Raw genomic sequence first — 14,281 nt, forward strand, 5'->3', positions numbered from 1 at the left:
ACTTTGATCGATAAGAGTACTTGAACAAATCTCAATTATTGATTGTCGAGACGAAAGAGTGTGGACCCTTCATTCACTTGTCTCCAAGACTCCAATTTGATGAACTTTGACAGAATAGGTCTATTTCAAATTCCGTGAAAACTTCAGGTATTTAGTTGAAGTTTCCGTGTCATTTGAGTCACACTTCATGGTTTTTTTTTTTTCCCCAGCCGATCACACCCAGCGCCACCCGAGTCCACCAGTAACGTCTCTCTCTCTCTCTCTCTCTCTCTCTCTCTCATAGAACGCCAATTCAAACCCTGTTTAATCGCTCGTTCTAGGGTTTTACAAATCCCCTGATTCTCAACGATTAGTATCTATCCGAAAGGTTGGCCTGGTAATGAGTAGGCGAAGAACAGCTTGATCATCAAGTAAAAAATGGGGCACAGTTCGAAGAAGAAGAAGAAGCACGGCGGAGGGGGTCGATTAAAGGGCAGAGCTCCGTCGAAGGATCACGGTTCTCACGCACGCGATGACAATGAACATATCTCCGAGGAGATAACCGCATTGTGAGTTGTTCTTTCTCAGTTGGTGTTGTTTACTTTAGTTTTAAATGTTCTTTTTGAAACCTTATTATTAAGAGCTAGGATAATCTTTGATCAGATAATTAAGCCCGAGGGGTTCGCCTAGTGGTCAGACGACTTGGTGGTGGTCCCAGGATCAGTCCAAGTGCGGGATAGATGGCCTGGACACCTGGTTATATGGAAAAAAAAAATCTTTGATTAGATAATTTGAACTTTTAAGGGTTAGTGGATGGTGGGTTTATGATCTCTAGGATTAGTCGTAGTGTGCATAAGATGGCCCGGACACGAAGTTATATAGAAAAAATCTTGGATTATATAATACTTTGCAGGGCTAGTGGATGGTGGGTTTATGGTCCCCAGGAATAAACTTTGATTAGATAGTTTGAACTTTATATTGGGCTTTTTGTTTGGTTGCGGTTCATAACTATGCTTCACATAGACCTAAATTGATTTTCGAAATGCAAGAGTTTTCTGTAAGGATACTTTCCAGTCCTTAAATGACTGGACCATAGTTATTAAATGTAGTAGGTGCATTCTTGTGCCAAAAGTGTAGGGGTCTAGGCGCAAGGCTTAAAGCGAGGCTTGAGCCTTGTTGAAGCGAAGGGCATCTAGTTGAGCACAAATAACAAGTATAATGTGGGATGATCTTTAATTAGATAATTTGAGCTGTGTCTTGGGTTTGTTGTTTGAATCTAGTTCATAGGTATGCTTTACATAGAGACAAATTAATTTTTGAAATGCAAAGAGTTTTCTGTAAGGATACCGTCCAGTCCTTTTTAACTGGATCATAGTTGTTAAATGCAGTAGGCACGCTGAGGCGCCAAAGGTCTGTTGGGGTTTGGATGCAAGGCATAATGTCAGGCACGAGTGTTGGTGAAGTGAAGGGCATCTAGTGGAGCAGTACTAAGAAACATAATATAGCTAAAAGAAAAGAGCAAGTGTATAGATAGTCCAGGGCCACTTAGGCTTTTTGATAGAACACCTAATGCATAATAAGAACTATACAAGCAGAAAATAACACTCCATTACCAATACAAACGACAATTTGAGAAAAGAAAAAAATCCAAAAATATAAACATAAAAGCAGGTGAGATTCAAAATTCAAAAAGAAAAAACTTAAGTTCAAAGACAGATTTGGAAAAAGGATAGAGAAGGAGTAGACTTGATCAGTCGATCGACTGACCAAAAACTTATATTTGATCAGAAATCAGTTATTGACTTCAATCGAGCTTGCCGACTTGTGGAGTGGAGTCTGTGGACTGCAATAAAAAAGATTTTGCTTTTTCCCCCCTTTTAGGTTTATAATCGCCCTTTCTTGGTCTTTTATATAGCGACTTGAAAGATGTCCGCACCTCTTTAAGGTGCACAACCTGAGCTTCGTTCGGCCTTGGGTCTAGGCACACGCTTTTAACAACTAAAGACTAGATAGTCTTGTTGGGGCCTTATATGGGCCCTTTTGAGGGCTACTTCAGCGTTCAGAACAGTTTTGAACAGTTTTTTTAGATCGTCGAAACTCGGAATCATAATGCCAAAAATCATGTTGATGTGAAATCAATCAAAACATGATCAGAAGAAACATAATTTACGGTTGTCAAATAAAAAGAGAAAAGGTTACATAGACTATTATTTATGTTTTAAATATAACTATTAAAATTAACAAATTTTAAACATTAAGACAGAATCATAAGAAGCAGCTACTGTTCTAAATGGGGGAAAAAATGATCTACCTGATATTTATAGTCAACAATTTCTTGAGAAGTACTAATTTCTCGAGTTTCACAGAACCGAAGAGCAAATTAATGCTACCAATCATTCAATTTAGACTGGAAGTGAGAAAACAATAATGGAGGAGAAAAAAGAAAAGAAACCTGGAGGCTGGAACCAAAAGTGAAAACTGGGAGAAAAGGATCCAATAAGCTGAAGAAAACAAGAAGCAAATGATGATGAGAAGAAGAGAAGGAAATATAGTTGCTAAAGCAGGATAAAAAACAGAAGTAAGAAGGCTAACTAGTTTGTTCTTGCTGGAGCAATCTCAAGAAGAAAAGAGGATAATCGGAAAAAAACGAGAAGAGAGAGAATGGATGATGAAGGAAAAAGTGGATAAGTACAATTCTAGAGATGTGAGAAAGAAGATGGTTGGGGCTGAGCTGTTATTCTTGCAATCTTTGGCTTTTGGAGTTTTGTTTTGTGCAATTATTAAATTGAATTGCAATAAATGAACAAGAGCTATAATCTCATGGGATGCTCACATCCATATGCTACCTAAACTCAATGACCGGATAACAACAGATTCAACATGAAGATTAAAAATTTCAATGAAGCACACAAGGAAGTCACCTCGTGCCTCCATTAAACCTCACGAAAGTGTGTGCCTCCATTCTTAGTATGTGGACACGTAACTTGAAAAGTTTAAATGTTAGTATATGATGTATGGATACATCAGGTATATGGTATCAAAAGGATACCTGTGCTCCCACTAGTTCGGATGATGGTGAAATTCAATAGTTTTGGGGTTATCTGCCAAGAACTAGGGTGCTTCAGGCACATAGCCTACCTCCAAGAACTAGAAGACAAAAATGGATTTGGAAGAACGCTTAGGCGTAGAAGAAGGATTCGATTGGTGGGATACAAGGTTTGGAGGAGAAAAATAAAGAGGAAATTGTCAGAAAAATAGACGAATTTGTCATGGAAGGAACCCTAGAAGCTGATCATCTTCGTCTTCTTGTCTGCTCTAGAAAACTACATCTACGAATATTGTACCAATTAAGATTATGCTTGTTTTACGTAATTGATAGACACCACAACTATAAGTCTATGAGCTACATGGCACAAGACACAATATCAATGCAATATCAAACAACCAACATTCACCAAAAGCAAACAAGAAGAGAAGCGTAAGCCTCTTAACTTCATTTCACAAAGTTATCATCAATTCCACTTTAAGTGTTGAATAACACTATTTGACCTTGAGATGGACATGCCACTTGGCATGTCCTATACGTATTTATGGGTGTCCCAGCCCTACACTTCGTAGCTAAGCCTGGTGGCGCTTAGAGCTGATTTTCTGATGTTAGGTTCAGGATAAAGTAAACTACTACTGAGTACAGAGGCGTTATAGTAGTTTTGATTTGGGGATTATCCTCCTGAACAAAAGAAACCCTAGGAAGGGAGAATTTTCACAACATTGTCCCCTCCCCCCTTCTTATTTTGATACGACAAGCCTTTTATGATATTTTCATGGTGATGTTTAGGTGCGCGATATTTCAAGACGAGTGCCAAGTTATTTCAAACTCACCTCCTCTGATCAACATCAAGCTCAGGTTTTAGATAATGATTAATTTTCAATTGATACTTTACTTCCATTATCTCTTGTACCGAGTTTTTTGTACCTGAAATCTCTTTCCATGAATAAACAGGCCATACTCCAAGGATGCAGGCTCTGAGGATTTAGAGGTTTCTGCTCTTCTTTCAGTGAGGTTAGCGGTTATGTCCTCAACTTTGTTTTTCTCTCACTTGATGTGAACTTTCAGCATGTCTCTTTGTGGTTTCTTATGCATTTCTTTCGCAGGTTTTTACCTGGCTATCCATACAAGTGCCCTAAACTTCAGATAACTCTGGATAAGGGTTTGTCAAAAGCTGATGCTGAGAACCTTCTATCTTTGCTACATGACCAGGTATATGTTACTAGAGTTCATTAATACTATTTGCCGATTGGTTGTGTCATAATAGTTACTAGTTGGTTATCATGCTGCGGATGTTATTAGCACAAGTTTGTAATGGTGCATATGATAGTGATATTCATATTCCCCTATTTTGGAATTAAGACGTTCCATTTGGTACTTCACACTCATCAATGCCTTGCCCTAACTATGTGGTCTTAAATCTTGTTTTCATCTCTATGCCACCATTAATTGGTTTCTCAACACTGTGTTGATTCTTCTTTCACATTCTGCTGTATTAAGCTTGTAAATATTTTGTCCTGTACAGGACGAGCTGAGCAAGTAAGTAGAAATTGGTTAGGATTTACCTTATTTTCTGTTGTGAAAGTAACACTGTGTGGTTTAACTTTTTAGCTGATAGGTTCTGTTAAAATGCAATTTTTGCGAGTGCAAGAATAATTTTGCAGAATTGAAAGCTTTACACAAAGCGGGATCATGAAGAACTACTTCATGGCTTGAAAGTTTGATTGTGCTAACTCCTCTCTATTCACCTTGCCATGCTCGCTCATTACATCTATGGATAGTTTCTTGAGAGGAACACAATGGCAGTGACACCTCTTAATATGTTATTTTCCAATTTCCCTATTAATTTATCATTTTTCATATAACCGAACTTAAGCAGACCCCACTCTAGAGGCCAAAATCACTTGGAAGCATAATTTTTGACATGAACCAAGTCAACTGGATCCCTCTCTGGAGGCCAAAATCACGTGGAAGTATAGTTGGGGCATGCCCATTTATATTGATCTTATCACTATTCAGTTGTTCAAGCCTTATCTTAGGTATTCCTACAAGAATTGATGATAGACTTTCGATTTGGAGGGGAAGCATAAAGGGCATTTGCTAATAAATTAGTATAAAGAAGGGTGCTTATCGTTCTCATACAACTTCAATGTAGAATTGGTTTTCCTTGTCAATCAATTAAAAGGATATGTTGTTGAGAAGTAAGCTTTTCATATATTTACAAGCAGAGTTAGTTTAGAAATAAAGACTACTACAAGGGAAAAACACACTCTTACAGGATAAGGTTTTTTTTTTTTTTTTTGGTTTGCTCTTATCAAGTGCCCGAGAAATTTATGACCAATTAACAATCTAATTATCCTATGATTCCACTTAAACAATTGAGTGCTATTCTAAGCAACTTCAAGTAATCTGGGCATGTGCTGTGAAACTAGAAATGAAGAACAAGCAATGGCAACGCAAGGATATGAGAGGGAAGAACTCTATTTTGATGGTGAATACAAGTGTTCCTTACAAGCTTGATGTGAATCCCCTCACTCATGGTATTGAACATCTTGCTGAATCCACATGAACCACCTTCAACGCTTGATTGCCTCTCTTGATTGCTCTGAGCTCTCCAAAAACCTCGAGGTCTGGAAGTGCTGATCAAGAAACGAACCTAGTGTAGGATTCCACTGTAGGTTTAGCAAACGCCTTCATAATCATCTTCAAAGAACTTACCCGGTGTTGAGAAGATGAACTAGAATCCTTGTGAGATGTTCTTTAAGCTTGTAGATTAGATTGATGATTTCTCACAAGTACAGATGTGCCAACCCTCTAGCATTTTTTTCACTTTCAAAGAAGAAAGGACGGCACCCAAGATTAGTTCTGAAATCAGGTCTGCTTGTTTGTAAGAACAGAGTGAGTCACGCTCCCTAAGAGCACTGAGCGCCATTTCATTCTTGTTTCATGTTGAACTTGGGCTGCCCTTGCGCATAAAGAAAATGGCGCCCTTAACATGCTTGGTGCCCTGTGGGTGCTGTCTCAGAGTGTGAAATTCTTCATCTTTTGGTGCTGCTGTTAAGCCCGAGCTTTTGACATGTGATATCCTTGGAATGATGCTCTGAACAAACTCAAGTCTGATGTTGAGCATCATGAGAGTGATTTGCACTCTGAAGACTCCCTAGTCTCTCATTACGTTTGATCAGAAGACAAAGTTATGTCAAATGACAAGGCAGTTTGCATTTGAAGTGGTTTCTCAAATACAATTGCCAACACAAGGAGACACATAATTGCCATCCTAACGAGTAGGCTCTAGCAGCCAACAGTCTTCATGTTTGGCTATTTTGTGACAAAACATATCTGACAATTCAAAATTCTAAACCTAACCACATTACAACAACAAAGGACAATGGGTGGCAGGGTGCCTAACTAGCTGCAAAATGAGCAAACTTCCAATAATAACAGGAGAGAGAATATTTATGTCAAATTAGAACAAAGACTACCTTGCAAGATCTCAAAGCATAAAGGATTGCTTAGGAATCTATCTATCAAGTAATAAACCTGCTGAGCCAAAAAAAAGGTAAACAATAAAGCTCCACGTAGCTACTCAAGGTACTCCTCCTGAGACCACTTCCCTCAAAGTCAATGGAGGAATTACACACTTTTGAGTAAAATTGTGAGAACTGAGGCTATCAGCATGGTTAGATCTCAATCAGACACACAAATTGAAAGGAATAAATCAGAACTTTTAGCTTTGATACCAAAATGCTGCAATCAAATCTAGAAATAGTTTATAGAGGTGTGAAAGAGAAATTGATAGCCTCCTAGGGCTTGGTCTCTCGTCCTTTTTTTCTATTCCTCTCGTAACCGACCCTATCTTTTCCAGTTTTCCTTTTAAACGTTATCTCTCTATTCCCAACTTTTGTCGGCCTTAAAATTTGAAGCTGACTACTAGGGTCGCTAAACTCTTCCAGGCTGTAGAACAGCTCACAGAAAAAGTATGCAACTACATTAGTATAGGCTACCAACTGTTACACGAGCTCATAAATTGACTGCATCAGGTCCTACTATGGGGGTGTCATCAGATCCTTATCTTCTTTTATCAATGTTCTTGTCCAAATGCGGAGTTTTCACGCGCATTGTTGCATGGAACGCTTCTATGGTATGTTGATTATAGGCCAATATTTGGTTTGCTGCTTATATGCATGCATACTTTCAAGTTCTACACTACTCGTTTTTCATTTTTTTTATCTTATTCATTTATTAAGCTAACTACTTAACTCTAAGTTAACTAAAAACTGTTTCAGGCTAATTCTAATGCTCGGGAAGGGCGCGTCATGATTTATAATTTGGTTGAAGCAGCTCAAGAGTTCTTGTCTGAAATTGTTCCAGTAGGGCAGCCATATAGATCTGTAAGCTCTGGAATCCGTTAGACTGTTGTTTCAGTTATCCGTTGCTTGTAGATATGCGAGCCAAAGTTACATTTCTATATCCTGTTTCATTCAGCTCAGAAATGGAAACATTTGGAACCATGACGGGAACAAAGAAACAGAGTGGAAACAGGACATTAGGAATCACAAATTGGAGTCTATCTGCTTCTACTTCTATGAGTAGTAATTGTAATCAATAACTGAAAGTATGTGCCGACTGTAGAATCGGCTATAATAGAGAAAGTTGTGATAGTTTCGATACTAAATTGTAGTTTGTTCCCAATAATAGTTTGCAAATTGATTTCGAAAACTTCATTGATCATTATAAGCAATTGAGCTTCTTAATTATCTTTTATGTTTTATAAGATACACATTGACATAATGTCTATGCTGCACGCATATGATATATTCGAAATCATTTGCTTCATTCAATGAACAAGTCCTCAAGCAAGGACATAATTTTTTTGGACATGAAACCACTAGATAGAGTATAAATTGTTGTGGTTGTTACAATGAGAATAAAAAATCATCAGGATGTTTTTGGGCTTTTTGGCCTGCATGGGGTCTTTATTTCAAAAGTTTGCATTTGTTAAAACAAAACTTAAGCTAAACTAGAGGTTGGATAATAATATTATGAAGTATTAGTGGAAGATAAAAGTGAATTGCAAAGGCATAAGTTTTGATTTGGCTTGGGAAACAAACTGAGAAATAAGGATATGAGTCATTTTTATAGGAAATCACCTTCTTTCTTGTTCAGGTGGGATGTGCATTGTGGTTTGATCCAAGCCTTAACATTTTGACTCTTTGAGAGGGGTCCAAACTCTGAACCAGCCGGCTATCCATGAATTTATTATTTACGCAAGCCAGAGATGTGAGAGACAACAAAAACAAAATAAGAGGGAGGGAGAATTAGAAGAAGTTCCACAGTAGCACGATCCAAGGCAGGAGACACATTGTTAGAGACTGGGTGTTTTGGGCAAGTGAAAAATAGGAGGATTAAGATGACCTCTTACATGGTTTTGAGTTCCACCCACCAATTCTTGGGCTTTGAACTCGTTTTGAAGTCCTCTAGCTAGTCATTTCCTCCTTCTATGTTCACCTCTCTCTTTAAATGGATGGGGTATGTGTGTAAAATCTTACTCCAAAGCTTGTCTTTTTCTTGTTAAAATCTGTCTATTCATTTGTCAGAAATTGTGTTTTTTCACGTAGAGTTTGAAACATGTTGAGCCACATTTTTTGAGTTTCAGTGCAAATTCTGGAAGAAATGAGGAAGCTCTACTTTTTAGTGGATTAGTATAATATAGTGATCAACTGTTTGTTCTTTCTTTCTGGAAGGTGCCGTGCCAGGAAACAGAGAGGAGCAATCAGTTGTCCCTGAATGCTGCAGATTCACGTAACAAGATTCCTTGTTCTAGGGGACCTTTTGTTTATGGTTTCGTAGATCTTTTCAGTGGGTCTGGCGAGTCATGGCATTGGGGTCTTGAATTGGAAGAGATTCATGGAATAAATCCTTCAGTGCAATCCCAAACACTAGAGAATAAAATTGACCCCAAAGTGAAGCCAACTGTGGTTCAGGAAGTGAAGCAAGTTCCTATAGTACTTCCAGTTACAAAACTAGATACTCTTGAAGAAGAGTGCGAAGACAATAGCAAGAACTTATCCGCTAGCGATACAACTAGAATGTTCTCAGGGGAATCAGTGGGAACAGGTACCACTGATGAGGCCAAGGTAATGTGAATTTTTTTTGTTTCGCCTTAACTTTTAGCAATCATTCTACAACCTCAAACACTTACACAAGTATTTACACAAGCCCACTCACATTCACATTGGGGCCCACACACACTACTCCAAAAGATGTGAGTGTGTGTGTAAGTGTTTGTGGTTGAATAATGATTGAACTTTTAAATGCTTATGGACATATCTATAGAGTGTTAAATCCTTTAATACTTGCATTGATGTCTATGAAGTTGTCATTGCATTGTGATGCATATAGTAGTTTTATGTCTAACTTCTTTTTGGTGGCACGTGATATCTGGTTTTCCCTTTCTACGTATATTTGTTTTACAGAACAATCATCGTTTTCTAGTTATTGGTACTTCGACCTTGTAAAATTGTACTTGGTTTATTTAAATATCTATTTCTGACCTTTACTTAATTTATATATCTTGAATTGAGTTTCTATGCTCTATTGTAGATTACGCTTTATAGCCAATAACTACTTAACATGTTGATGCTGTATGAATGGGTTGGATACTAGAACAGTAAGGTTCAGTGGTTATGTAGTAAGAAGGCATTTGAGTAAGGTGTGGATCTGTAGTTTTAATTTAAAGGACGATGAATAAAATGGACCACCCAAATCTAGATTTTAGGAATAGACGCCTCAGATAGCTTATTTGGTGGGGGGAAAATCAACATAGCAAGTCTTAAATCATGGTCACAGAAACTATAGCATTTACAATATTGCTGACATGAGGTCTAATGGACTCGTACACATCCCCTAGAAGAACTACAAATCAGCATCTTGGTATTGTAAAAACTCATTTCAAGCGAAATTCTATCTTGTTTTTCAAGAAGTTGTGAAGAGGAAATACTCCCTTTCAGTACTTAGTTTTTCTTGTTAACTGTTAAGGGAGGGTTTCCCCATGCTTGCATATTGCTTCACCTAGAGGCAATGTGTGACTTCACTTCGCACCTTCCCTGCCATGCCATGTACTCACTGAATAGTACTTGCTATGGGCACACTGGGGACACACACCCTACCCTTCCTTGGGTGCTCGATACCACGTTGCATGTTCTTATGTAGAACTCAACTCCAGAAACTAGCTATTGAGGCAATGGTGCCTCTTGTTTTTATACTTCACCTTACTCTTGTATCCAGGCGGCTATGTGGGACTGTGTCAGAGTTACTATATATGTCTTGGTAAATACAAATGAAAAGGAATGGTTTCTTTTTGTACTTATTTATTCGTTGCCTAAATGCATTTAATGAATCAAACTAAGTTACTTAAGATAGCCAGCTAAGCATGTTGATACAACATTCTTATCATAGTCTTGCAACAAGTAAATGCCATAGTACTTCTTTCTGGTTTTTCTGACAAAGATTAAGGATGGGTTTCAAATGAATGGTCAGAGATTTTTAGAGGTGCATTGGGTAAGTTATGGACTCCCATGGAATTTATTGTCCAAACTTTGTCTCTGTGGGAAATGGGGAGACTGCGTTTTGGGAAGACATTTGGCTTGGGGAGGAGATTTTACAGGGATACAATGCTAGTGCGATTTACTTAAAGCAATAAAGAGATATTGTGTAAGTAGTTGATCATTGTTAGAGCCTATCCCACATTGGTTAAATATAACCTCTAAACCTAGTATATGAGCCTGGCGGCCTCTCCACTCATTGCCAATTGGTATTGAAATCAATGCTTTAACATGGTATCAGAGCTAGGTTTTTGGAGGCTTTTGGACAAGACTCTATGTTGTTGATGGCTGGTTCCCCCTTTGTTCGTCATTGATAGTTGATTGTTGGCATATGTGTTGAATTGTTTGTTTACCTCACCACGTGCGAGTCAAGTGTCGCACGTGCGGGGGAGTGTTAGAGCTTGTTTCACGTTGGTTAAATATAACCTCCAAACCTATTATGTGAGCTTGAGTGGCCTCTTTACTCATTTCCAATTGGTATTGAGTTGGATGCTTTAACAATCATTTTTTTTTTTGATAAGTAAATATTTATATTAAAGAAGGCATTAAGGGAATGCCACCCGTATACAAAAAAAGGCCACCAAGACAAAAAGGCCCTATACACCACCAATTGAAAAGAACAACTCAAACCACTCTAGAAAATGATCAAGGGAGGGGTTACAATCTCCCTTGTCCCAACTATACAAACTACTAACCACAAAACTTGTAATTTTAAATAAAGGCTTCTCGACCCCTTCGAAACATCTCGAATTCCTCTCATGCCAAATAGTCCACATCAAACAAAAAGCTCACATCAATCATAATAGTTTGAAGGCTGCTTAGTGGAGCAATCACTAAAAAGCTCAGGTGATTTAGTTGTAGTCCTGTTGCATTTCTAGTGGGTTAATTTCTAGTTCTTTGAATCACTGGAAATTATTGTTCTATCTATCATCCATTGATCTAATATATGTTATGGCAGGATCTGATAGTAGATCATCCTGAAGATGGTGATGATTTTTATTTTGATAGTGACCCTTTGGAATCAGTATCTTCTGCTTCTGGTATTCCTGACCAATTATCTCAGACCACGGAAAGAGATTTGATTCTAGTTAGTTTTCAGGCTTTTCTCACTTTGACTTCTTTATCTCGTCTTTTATTCGTGATATGATGTTCTCAAGCTCGATTGTTCTTCCTTTAGGCTCACCTCCTTCGTCTTGCTTGTGCATCTAAAGATCAACTTGCTGATGCTTTGCAAGAAATAACCTCTGAGCTGTATAAACTAGGAGTATGTAATGTCTTTCTCTTTTACATTAGAAAGCTCCTTCCCATTGTTTTCCCCTTGTGTCATGCTAAATTTACTTAACTGCGCAATGTTTATTTGGTTCAGGTTATTTCAGAACGAGTGCAGGATTTAGCTACCAAACCATCTTCATTCTTTGACCAAACTTTTGATGATGTTTTTAGGCAAAGAATGGTCTGTCATTTTTTGTTTTTTATTCTCCCAGTGTTTATCACATATGCCATCGTCGTTATTTGACCATGATACTACCCCCACCTACAATTCCATCAAATAGGTTACATCCAAAATCTCTCAATTCTGGAAAACTGCTGCTGATTTTGGAGGCCAGAATTCTTCACGTACTGCAAGTTCCCGATATCTCAATGACTTCGAGGAGCAAAAACCCCTTGGTAAGCAGATTTAATCTTTGTAACTGCAATTGCTTAGCTTGATCAAGACTATCCTCGTTATTAGTTTGTAATGGAGTAGGTTTGCCTTTAATATTGTTCCAGTACGTTTGGAATCCCCTTGAGTACTTGTAATATTGAATGTGTCACTTATGCCTTACTGAGATGCACTCTTCATGAATTTATACTGATGACTCGAGTCTGCACTCACTTGCTCCATCTCTCTTGCTGGAATATGTAACCACCTAAGCTGGGTTGACCTCTCCAGCAAGGCAACAAATGATGGTATACCGTGTACTTGTAATAATAGTCTTTATCAAAGAGGAGATGATACAATTCTGTTACAATAAAATCATTGTTAGGATCTTCAAAGGAGGTTATGGTATTTGGGGCAAAATGGGTGTTTATAATGTTGAAACTTGTAACTGTACTGTGGTAGTTGTGTCTAATCAGCCTGTGGGCAGGCTGCAGGCCTCATTGGTGCCACTTCCTAAGCAACACTAATGTATGGGCTATGTTACAGGGACTCAGTTAGGGGTGTCGGCCTCTAGTATGTTTTTCAAGTGGTTCATCTGATTTTCATGTCAAAGGACATGGGAACACTGCAGAAAGAAATTGTGTTTACGAGCTGTCAAAAACCATGATATGAATAAGTATGAGTTGTATGCATCGATTTTGGAGCATACTTGAATACTAGATATGTTTCCTTGGCGAATGTTGGACACTTCTCCTATATTATCATCCAGTTTCGAATGTTCAACAAAGATCCTTCATACATTCCGAAGAGTCCATGTGACATGGCATATGGGTTTCCAAGTGCCTCAGTAGCACCTTGCCATGTCCACAACACGGATATCAAGGTCATTTGAATATGTCATGCGGGGCAGATATCTCCAATATTGGTAGGCCTGGCTAGCCTATTGCACTCGTTGCTAGGGAAGCATATCTTCCTTGGTTACGATGTTGAGTGCCCTTGGACTCCTACAATACATGATTGTATGACAGTTCAGTTGGGCCAATGATACTCGGCTTGACAATCTCCTCCTTTGCCGACTAGAGACATGCTATTTAACGGTTGGATATTCACGATCAGGGCATGTGTAGTCCCCTCTTGAGTTATTGTCTCTCTCTCTCTCCACCTCCGCTGGTACCATGCTATCTGAGTGACTAACTTAACACCCAGCAAGCCTATGTTTTGTTCACTCACCGATGACTTTTGCACCTCATTGTCTTTCCTTTCTTCCCCAAGTCTCAATCGCCTCCAATTTATTTTGTCAAATCCTGGTTTAATCCTCTCCACCTAAAACTTTTTGTTTCATGACCCTATTCTGAGTAAAACCAGGGTTCTGATTGTAATGTTCCTGCGTAAGAAGCTGACATGGACCAACTTCTTGCACCGGCAAGGGATGCTTGTTTTCTGTTGAGAATCATTATGGTGGGTCTTGTTTGGTTTATTTGAGGCAAACTGACCGACCTAACGTGTTTGTTCCTTTCCCACTTGGTTTGATGTGGAGTCGTTTCTTTACTTCCACCCTCCACTGAACCTGACTTATTCTCTGGACATTTACAAGATGCAAACATTTGTTTTGCTTGTTTTGTTTTTTTCCCTTGTTGAATTAGGATAGCTTGGGGTTAATTATTTATTTGGCCGTCTTGTCTATTGAACCTGAACTCTTGGTGGAAGGTCACGGTGGATTCGGTCATGTTGTATTGTGCAAGAATAAGCTAGATGGAAGGCAGTATGCTGTCAAGAAGATTCGCTTGAAGGACAAAGGCCCTCCTGTTAATGACCGTATCCTGCGGTGAGTATATTTTATCACATAAAATACAATAGAACTGTTACCTTGGAAAAGTTTATAGGTTTGGCTTTTCAATTCTTATTTTTATAGCTGTGGTGAGTTGTTTATTGCAGTTTAGTTTAGTTTAGTTCAAGTTGGAAGACATAATTGATAATTACAGCTTGGCAGGAATAGCATTCAGCATTCGC

At 38.4% G+C, this 14,281-nt stretch overlaps 1 protein-coding gene across 10 annotated transcripts in view; it reads left to right on the top strand.

The window, feature by feature from the left end:
- Positions 1–232: 232 nt before the first annotated feature.
- The window catches only part of LOC131313542 (eIF-2-alpha kinase GCN2), a 47,593-nt gene continuing 33,544 nt past the window's right edge, over positions 233–14,281 (top strand). For 8 of the 10 annotated variants that reach the window (XR_009196230.1, XR_009196231.1, XR_009196240.1 and 5 more), the window contains exons 1-11: positions 233–548; positions 3,815–3,883; positions 3,980–4,039; positions 4,132–4,237; positions 7,312–7,416; positions 8,770–9,162; positions 11,588–11,716; positions 11,807–11,893; positions 11,996–12,082; positions 12,183–12,297; positions 13,979–14,096. Coding sequence is in view for 1 of the 10 variants with exons in the window: in XM_058341911.1 (XP_058197894.1) it covers positions 418–548; positions 3,815–3,883; positions 3,980–4,039; positions 4,132–4,237; positions 7,312–7,416; positions 8,770–9,162; positions 11,588–11,716; positions 11,807–11,893; positions 11,996–12,082; positions 12,183–12,297; positions 13,979–14,096 (1,400 nt within the window). In the remaining 9 variants the exon portion in view is untranslated. Of the gene's footprint in view, positions 549–3,814; positions 3,884–3,979; positions 4,040–4,131; positions 4,238–7,311; positions 7,417–8,301; positions 8,555–8,769; positions 9,163–11,587; positions 11,717–11,806; positions 11,894–11,995; positions 12,083–12,182; positions 12,298–13,978; positions 14,097–14,281 lie in introns of those variants that run through there. The other 2 variants (XR_009196239.1, XR_009196242.1) reach the window with 2 other exon arrangements.

This window comes from Rhododendron vialii, chromosome 2a, assembly GCF_030253575.1.
Source record: "Rhododendron vialii isolate Sample 1 chromosome 2a, ASM3025357v1".
Lineage (NCBI taxonomy): Eukaryota > Viridiplantae > Streptophyta > Magnoliopsida > Ericales > Ericaceae > Rhododendron > Rhododendron vialii.